Raw genomic sequence first — 10,000 nt, forward strand, 5'->3', positions numbered from 1 at the left:
GTTTCATGCAACTATTGTGACTAAGAGCATATGATTTTTATTTGATTCTCTCAAGTGGTGTTTGACCTTGAGAGATAAAATGCTACCCGCAAGGTTACAAACAATTCTCTTGCGCCCTCTCAGTAGCCATAAAGGAAAGAATGACACATCGAAATTATATATATATATATATATATATATATATATATATATATATATATATATATATATATATATATATATATTTTGTAATTAAAGAAATTTTGTAAGAGCAAGTATCTGAGGTATCTGTGTTAGTGGTCAGACGATCTGTAAATGTGTAGAATAACGCAGATATTACAGTAGGCTTTGTTATCACCATTATGTAAATAATGACTGGCAATTTACGAACAATAGTATCTAAAGTAATCATGTCTTTTTTTTTTTTTTGGCGGAGTTTGATTATATGAGAGATATGCTTTTATCAAGTTCATTTCTCTTCACCACCATTTCTTAAGACGTCATAACCCATTTCGTATTGTTGTCGCGTTGAAGAATATGCCAAGTAGCTCTTGTTGTGTAAGATCTATTACGTCATTGATTTAATTGTGCGTCCCAAGAGTTGCCTCTTTATTGACACATTCACATCTATCATAAATCCGACACGTAGTAAGCTGGAGGGCCGATTAAGTCCAGTGATATTGCAAAATACCCACCATTAAAAGTTTATACTTGATAATGACGGATTTACTTGAGGAAACGTCTGGATATAAAGCTCGTTCCACCTGTTTTTTAGCAATAATTTTTTTTATTTAAATACCTAATATTGCCTATGAGAAAATGAATTGCATCATAAAAAATAACAAACTGTGCTTTAATGGTTAATACCGATTTCTTGTCATTTTACTGCCTTAACTTTTTCTTTTAGCATTGCTTTGCTGAGGAAATTAATTTAGTTCTTTGCATGCAACATTAAGGGACATAACTGCATGAGTTTTTTGTTGTTGTCCCAGCTGAATACCTGTAGGAGAAAACACAATTCTTACAAATGATTAATCTCTACTATGAAGTAATAAAACAAATCCACGCCAAGGATTTAGATGTTATTTGTAAATAGATTTTGAATATTTCAATATACAATAAAGAAATTGACTGTTTTTTTAGCTTATCTTCTTAAGGAAATGTTAAAATCCAAAATATACGGAAAAAATACGTTACTGCATGATCTCTGATAGATTTCATAGGTTAAATACTGAGCTTTTGGGATTATGCACAATGAATAACGAAAGACTGTGAACGATAAGTACAATTCTAATTGAGGACAGCAAACCTCCAGTAGAATGGCGCTACAAGAGAGTACGCGTTATTTCATTTAAACGAACTATTATGCTAGAAAATTAAATGTTGGTCCTTATTGTTAAGTTCATTTCTTATGACGTAGGATCTTCGTTGTTAATAAGCAGTTGGACAGATCTTCCGAAGAATGGCTCTACGTGAATGAGATCCTCTTTTCGTTAAAACACAAAGAATCGGGAAAGGAGTTTAGATGTTGATTAAAGTTCCCGATTAGAAAACAATTTGACTATATTTTCACATTCATCCCTCAATACATATATGCTCAATTAATTTTTTTTTTTAGCGTACGAAATCTGTATTTTGAAAGTTAATAATGAGTTAAAGTCCTTTTGGTTAGTTTAGCACAGTCACAAAAAAAAAAAAGGCTAAGCAACAGAGACCTCTTAATCTTCTCCACACCTTTATGGACACACACACACTTCTGTTAATATTTAATCCGAAAGGAAGCAAACATTAATGACAGCCTTACCTAACAAGCATGAGTTCGAATCAAGCATGGATATTCTAGAATTTCATCATCTATATCCAGTTCGAATATGTTCTTGAAAAAAGTAAGCCTATCGAAAATTGTTAGCAAATAAAAGCAATAACAGAGAGCACTCAGAGTCTGAGACTCTACGTTACGTAAGGTTTTTATGACATCCCTTTTCTGGGCCGGGAAATCCTATAATCTGTCCCAACTGCACAGTCCAGTTCATTTCCTATTGCAGTAGAAGGAAAGACCATTAAGTATTTTCGGTTCATTCTTTTGTTCTTTCTTTCAACGGTGCCAGGCAACAGCTGATTCGGTTTATTTGCTTAGCTCTCCTTTGCTGTTGGTTAATTTCATTCTTTTCTTGTCATAAGTAAGACGAATGTTTTTCCTAGCTAGTGTATGTTAAGTTCCATGTCTCTCATGCACGATGTTCAGAATCGCACTTTGGTAGTCACCTATTGGAAACACCCTTGCCTGGCAATCTGTTGGGCAGGAATTCGATAAACACTCAAGCTTGATAGTTTCTAGTAATGCGTGCAACCTCACCATCATTGTGAATTAGGTATTGGTTTGGAGGAGCCTATAGATTTACCTGCTTAGTCATCAGCAGCCATTGCCTGGCCCTCCCAGGACCTAGCTTTATGAAAAGGGCATTTGGGTACTGATCAGTCTTTAGAACATTGTTTGTCCCTTGCTTTTGCCATTCATGAGTTACCTTTAAACATCTAAATGATTTGAAAGTGTCACATGAAACTACGAAATGTCGTTTTCTTAGAAGAAACTAACATGATAAAACATTTGTGATTAAGCGAGATGGGACAACTGAAATGAAAGGTTTAAATTTCAGTTATTTACTCTTCGTACATATGGAGGTTCTTGGAAGGGGAAATGTTATAAGAACTAGCGAATCAATTATATTTTCTGCTGTGGGAATATTCTTATCAGTAATTTTTGCGTCATAGATATTTCTTTCTCATAATAAAAAGCTGAAAGAATGGGTGATGCAGTAATACCTAGATTGAATTGAAGGACTAAGTGAAAAGAGCTATGGGAGACATCGCGGAAAATAAAAATACATAGAGAACAAATTCAATGGATAACAAGCGAAGGTGTATAACAGTAGCTCGAATAATTGTAGGGGAGAGAGAGAGAGAGAGAGAGAGAGAGAGAGAGAGAGAGAGAGAGAGAGAGAGAGAGAGAGAGAGAGAGAGAGAGAGAGAATAGTTACCTTTATTTTAATGAACTTATGTAATGTTTCTCATAAGTTTCAAGTCCGTAAGAATATGTTGGGAATACAGTTCCTTTTAAACTTACATGGTTCCAATATTATGCCAGAGCTAGATTAATTACTGTAACAATACAATTTGCTTTGTATTTAAAATGCATGTTAAGTAAATACAAGATGATGACGTTTGTTTTTACGTGATGTTTCCATATCAGAGTTGTTCTTATTGATGCGCGTACCCTTGAAGCCAGATAAAGCTTATCGCAAAAGCGTGTGAAGGAACGAGAAGATAAACTCTTGAAAAAAATAAGAAGAAGGATAATCTAATACTCAAGTTTACAAGAACACCTTTACGCACAAATACAGTACACACATAAAAACAAACAAATACGTGTATATATATATATATATATATATATATATATATATATATATATATATATATATATATATATATATATATATATATATATATATATATAGATATATACAGTATATATATATAAAAATATATATATATATATATATATATATATATATATATATATATATATATATATATATATATATATGTATATATATACATATATATATGTATACATACATATACACACATACGCAAACACGCACACACATTATATATATATATATATATATATATATATATATATATATATATATATATATAATATATATATATATATATATATATATATATATATATATACATATATATATACAGTATATATATGTATATATGTATATATATATACATATTATATATATATATATATATATATATATATATATATATATATATATTCCTGGAATTGAGTCCAGTTACTAGACTAGAAAAGTAATCTATCGATATAAGCCTGGAAGTGAATTGTTTCCCTTCTAAAAAAACTTTTATTCCAATCATTACAGAGAAATCAAACTTAAAAATGAGAACTCTGTACAGATTGGTATTGTTAAGCCACAAAACTTTATTTTTCTTCTTATTTTGCAAGTTTCTGACAACATGCTTGGAATCTGTTATTGAGATTAACAAAATCAAAATAGAGAGAGAGAGAGAAAGAGAGAGAGAGAGAGAGAGAGAGAGAGAGAGAGAGAGAGAGAGAGAGAGAGAGAGAGAGAGAGAGAGAGAGAGAGACTGGCGTATCATAGCTGTACAAAACAATAATGGAGATATACTACTATTTTAATTGGCTGGTAGAGTTCAGAGCTCCACACAAGGCCTCATATTCCTATGCTGGCATAAGTATGGTTAATATATACTACCAGCTGTGCATAATTTGTTTTCAGATAATACTACAGGCGAAGAAAATTATTCCAATATTTTTGTTTATTCCCTAATTCAATATCAGCATCTCTTGAATTGTACATATAGGTGAAAGGGCATTCTGATTGTACAAGTAATATCCGGAAATTATTTGTTATTCAATATTTCATTTGAAAGGATTTTTTGTTTAATGCTTAAATGCAGTTAAGGCAGATATGATTGAAAATAGAACTTAATCAGGGTTCATATTTCTAATTTGAAATTAATTCTTATTTCAAGCAACACTATGAATATTCTTTCACTTCAAGCATACACTCATTTTACATCATATTTTTTTCCCGCATTATTGCAATTCACATATATAGTGCTGCATTTGTCAAACAATCGTATGAGTTTTTTTTATTTTTTTTTCTATCAAAACTACTATAACACACATGCTTACATATCAACATAACATTGGAAGCTACGATGATATATATTCTAAATCTTCAAATCAGCCTGGAATTAAGTCCACAAAACCTGAGATTTTCTATGTAATATGAGCTCTCTTTTACCTTTTTTTTTCAGAGCAAGGAACAGAAAATTATCATGATAGACCCTTCATTAGTCTATCGTCCAGAGGAGGCCATCAGGAAAGCTAACTGGGACTTCCGCCAGTTTCCAGAGGACTCGGAAGATCCCAAACTCGCCAAAGTGAAAGAAACATATTTGAAAATGCACACGAACCAATGTGTGGATTACGTCAAAAAGAGGGTAAGGAATTCTAAAAATGGTAACATTAACAACATTCTGATATTATTATTATTATTATTATTACTTCTACCTAAGCTACAACCCCAGTTGGAAAAAAAAGGATGCTGTAAGCCCAACAGGGAAAATAGCCCAATGAGGAAAGGAAGCAAGGACATAAATAAACTAAAAGAGATGTAATGAAAAATTAAAATAAAGTATTTTAAAAACGGTTATAACATTATAATAGAACTTTCATATATAAACTATAAAAACTTTAAAAAAGAGAGGAAGAAAAATAAGATAGAATAGTGTGCCTGAGTGTACCCTCAAGCAAGAGAATTCTAACCCAAGACAGTGGAAGACCATGGTACAAAGGCTATGGCACTATCCAAGACTAGAGAACGATGGTTTGATTTTGGAGTGTCCCTCTCCTAGAAGAGCTGCTTGCCACAGCTAGAGAGTCTCTTGAACCCTTACCAAAAGAAAAGTAGCCACCGAACAGTTACTGTGCAGTGCTGTAGTTAACTTCTTGAATGAAAAAGAATTCTTTGGTAATCTCAGTGTTGTAAGGTGTATGAGGACAGAGGAGAATGTGACAAGATTAGGCCAGACTATTCAGTGTATGTGTAGGGAAAGATAAATGAGCCGTAACCAGTGAGAGGGATCCAATTTAGGTACTGTTTAGCCAGTCAAAGGGTACAATGACCTTCTAGCGGTAGTATCTCAACGGGGGTTTGGTGCCCTGGCCAACCTACTACCTAGAATAACTAAAAGGCAGCCTAAAAACAATAGTATTGTCGGCAATATTGGTATAAATAACACGAATATTTTGTAGAACAGCAATAGGAGAATCACTGGCAGTAGTAATATCATAATGACAATGCCATTAATCAAATATTTCCAACTGTGATCAAACACACCATATTAGGCTTTCCTTAATTAATACAGAGTCCTCCACTCATTACACGTCTTGGTTATTGGCAGCTCGATCACTGGAGCAAGTTCGACAAATTCGAAGCAACGATCATGGAAGCCCTGGAACAGTTGAACGACCTCATCGATGAGAGCGATCCGGACACTGACGTCCCGAACATCATCCACGCATTCCAGACGGCCGAGAGATTGAGGGAGGCTCATCCCGAGAAGGGATGGCTGCACTTGACGGGACTCATACATGACCTCGGAAAGGTAAAGGATTTATCTATACATGATTATAGAATTAGGATAAGGATTTATACAGGAATATATGATTGGGTAAAGGATTCAAACATGATTATAGAATTAGGTCAATTATTTATACTAGATTATAGAGTTTGGTAAAGGAGTTATACATGGTTATAGAATTAGGGTAAGGTTTTATATATGATTATAAGATTAGTTAAAAAATCTGAAAATTATATTAGATATAAGTATGTTATGAAGTATTCCATGTAAGATAATCTGGATGCATATATGTATCACATACAGTAAGGTATTTAAAGAAAATCTAGAGGTAATGTTGCCAATGAAATACTTGATTCATGTACATACAGTATTTACTCGCCCTAAATGTTAAGCTTTCTGTTTTTACAAATTCATTAATATGTTCCATTCTGTTAGACATCTGAACCATATTGGCCGTCTACAAGAAAAATATAATTAGCATGAAGCTATAGGAGACCATTATCACCATCAAGTAACTTGGCTTTATAAATTAAAGGCAGATTCTTGTAATCGGTTCAACTAGTTAATTAGTTACCGCCAATTTAGTTTGGGTTTTGTTATTCAAGGCTTTTGCAGTAGGTAGATTTCAAGGTTGACGGAGAATGTGCTACTTTCCAGGCTTAGAAGGAGAATTAAAGGCAAATAATATTAAAAGGTTTCTTTCACATCTCTGCCATATCCGTTCTTTAAAGGTTATGGCGTTCTACGGTGAGCCCCAGTGGTCCACAGTTGGCGATACTTTCATCGTTGGTTGTGAATTCGGAGAATCTGTCGTCTACAGAAACACAACTTTTCATAACAATCCTGACAATAAGAATTCGAAACTGAAGTGAGTAAATGAATGAAGTATAGCGTAAATAGAATATGAATGAAAAGCTTCTAGAAAAAAACTTGAAAACAGTTAGAAAAATTTAATTCATGATAGTTAGTCCCAAGAAATTATGAATGTAGGTTAATATGGTGGGAATGTAATTGAATAGGGTATAAAAATAATTTGTTTTGGAATTAAAAAATGCTCAACAGTGTAATAAATGATAGTAAGTGCCAACCGATCAATTACATTTAAGTATAGGTAAATAAAACGAATGCATATTTGAAGAAACCTTATTCAGTTTCAAACCTTAAAAACAACCCAACTGAAGATGGGAGACTCTAGCCTTATCTTACTTTGCAGCACGAAGTACGGAATGTACGAACCCAACTGCGGACTGGACAACGTGCACATGTCATGGGGACATGACGAGTACATGTACCGGGTCTTGAAACATAATAAGAGCACAATACCCGAAGAGGGTCTTTACATAATCAGGTCAGTAAGCACCTCAAATGATTTCTGTTTTACTTGCTTTGGTCGCTTGATCATTTCTTTCTTTTTGGAAAAGCATAGAAACCGTAATAAAATCTGGACTATACTTTTACAGTATATTTATAACCTGATGTTCTGAGAATTGTAGACGAAATGGTTTTGTGGCTGTTAAATATTCTGGGTATTTCTTATAACCAGGATGAAGCCTACATTCTTTTGTCTTCTGTTCGGGAACACTATTTTCATAGGGTTTTTCCTATTCCATAATTTAATTCTCTGACACCGGAAGTACAGTAAATGTATAGGTGCTTAGAAGCTCTGTCCCGTGGTTGTTTTTAGAAAAAATACAACACACGATATTAGAGTCGTTATGGTTTTATAGAAATTTATAAAAGCAGAGGCAGGTAATGCTTGGTTTCATTAGCAATCATAGAAAATATAGCTGTTCAGTTGGGGGAATGAATTAAAATATTTTGTGAATTCTGTTGGGAAAAATCTGTCACTGTTTTCAACCTGTAACAAAATCTATAAAAAACAGCAGCGAAGCGTAATGAAACCTTAGACACGTCACCTACATATGCTTATTTAGGGGCACACAATTTGCCTATTTCCCGGAAGGAAAGTTTTACCATCAACCTTTAATTATGATCTCTTACACAATATCAACATTTTAAACCATCTTTATTGTTGTCACGTATTGGGGCGTAATTTAATCAACGCTAGCCTTCCTCATTATCATTAAATTGATATAATGCCTGTTTGGAACATTATTCACGAAACAAGTTTGAAAGGTAGTTTTATATTATAATAAAATGTCATTTAGAATGCTAGCTTTATTTCATATTTAAAAATAAGTTTGGATGTTAGCTTAATATTCTGTTATAACGTCAGCTTGTATGTTATAATTTATTAACTTGTGAACTTGCCTGTTAGCTTTATATTTTATCAAAATGTAAATTTAAATTCTAGTTTTAGTTTCTATTAGTGTCAATTTTAAAACTAGTCTTATTTTCTAATACACACACATATACATGCATACACATACACACACACAATATATATATATATATATATATATATATATATATATATATATATATATATATATATATATATAGAGAGAGAGAGAGAGAGAGAGAGAGAGAGAGAGAGAGAGAGAGAGAGAGAGAGAGAGAGAGAGAGAGATATATATATATATATATATATATATATATATATATATATATATATATATATATATATATGTATATATATATATATATATATATATATATATATATATATATATATATATATATATATATATATATATATATATATATATATATATATATATATATATATATATATACGTGACAACTATTTGGATATTATAGTAAAGACATAGAAGGGAATTTGGACACTAATCTAAATAATGTTTCCGTCCTCACATTTTTCTTGTTTTTGAATGGATCTCATACTATGCAGAGATATAAATGAAATTCCAAATTTAACAGTAGACATCAAAATGACTAATTACTGGCCACGGGTTAAAATCAACCCTGTATAAACTTCGCGATATATTGTAGAAGCATTTAAGATACGATAGGAAAATATAAACATATTTTCTGATTAAACTTACCTCTACGGGAATCTTGATGCATATCTAAAATTGAAAAGATACCCTCACCCTCATCATAATTTCTATTTTGTGCACTTGTATTTTATCTTCTTCGTATTTCATTCTCAATTTTATTACCTTCCCCATTTACAACTATGTTACTGTTCGTCTCAGGTATCACTCGTTTTATCCTTGGCACACTGGCGGGGACTACATGCATCTCTGTAACAATAAGGACTTGGAAATGATGCCATGGATCAGAGAGTTCAAGTGAGTTCAAGGAATGGAATCTTGCAGTGTTGAGGAGGCTAAAATGAGCACGTTAATAATGATATTGCAAACTTTCTATCGGTGGATATATTAGTGCAAGGCATTAATAGTTATATCTGTAAGATTACCATAAATTTCGCTGATTATTCTAAAATATATGGAAATTGGAATATTGATGCTTCCGTCTATTTTCAATAAAAATATCTATTTCCACAAAAGTTCTCCTTGCAAGTTTCCATGATTTTTTATAATGAATTCCATCCTCGAATAAAGTTAATGATTCATATTATCTTGATTTATATGATTAGAATTCCATTTAATTTTCGTTTGAATTTGCAGCAAGTTCGACTTGTACACCAAGAAAGACGAACTTCCTGACATTGAAGCCCTGAAGCCGTATTATCAATCCCTGATCGACCAGTACTGCCCAGGAAAACTGAAGTGGTAGAAGACTGATCCATGATGAAACTTGATGAAAATATATGCGCTGTTATGAATTGCCGGTGCAAAATCAAAATGAGGATGATAATACAATTCTAAATGGCCAGGCTATAAGGGTGTGGGTTTTGAATAAATATCTTGTAGAGGTAACT

The 10,000-nt window shown here is 32.4% G+C and overlaps 1 protein-coding gene across 1 annotated transcript in view; it reads left to right on the top strand.

Moving 5' to 3' along the window:
- Miox (Myo-inositol oxygenase) overlaps positions 1-10,000 on the top strand; it is an 11,647-nt gene that overhangs the window by 381 nt on the left and 1,266 nt on the right. The window contains exons 2-7 of the mRNA XM_068349601.1: positions 4,864-5,049; positions 6,013-6,216; positions 6,924-7,060; positions 7,406-7,540; positions 9,312-9,407; positions 9,747-10,000. The exon at positions 9,747-10,000 is cut by the window's right edge and continues 1,266 nt beyond it. Of these exons, the coding sequence (XP_068205702.1) occupies positions 4,864-5,049; positions 6,013-6,216; positions 6,924-7,060; positions 7,406-7,540; positions 9,312-9,407; positions 9,747-9,855 (867 nt within the window). The 3' untranslated portion in view covers positions 9,856-10,000. The remainder of the gene's footprint in view (positions 1-4,863; positions 5,050-6,012; positions 6,217-6,923; positions 7,061-7,405; positions 7,541-9,311; positions 9,408-9,746) is intronic.

The sequence above is a fragment of the Palaemon carinicauda genome, chromosome 26, assembly GCF_036898095.1.
Source record: "Palaemon carinicauda isolate YSFRI2023 chromosome 26, ASM3689809v2, whole genome shotgun sequence".
In the NCBI taxonomy this organism is placed as follows: domain Eukaryota; kingdom Metazoa; phylum Arthropoda; class Malacostraca; order Decapoda; family Palaemonidae; genus Palaemon; species Palaemon carinicauda.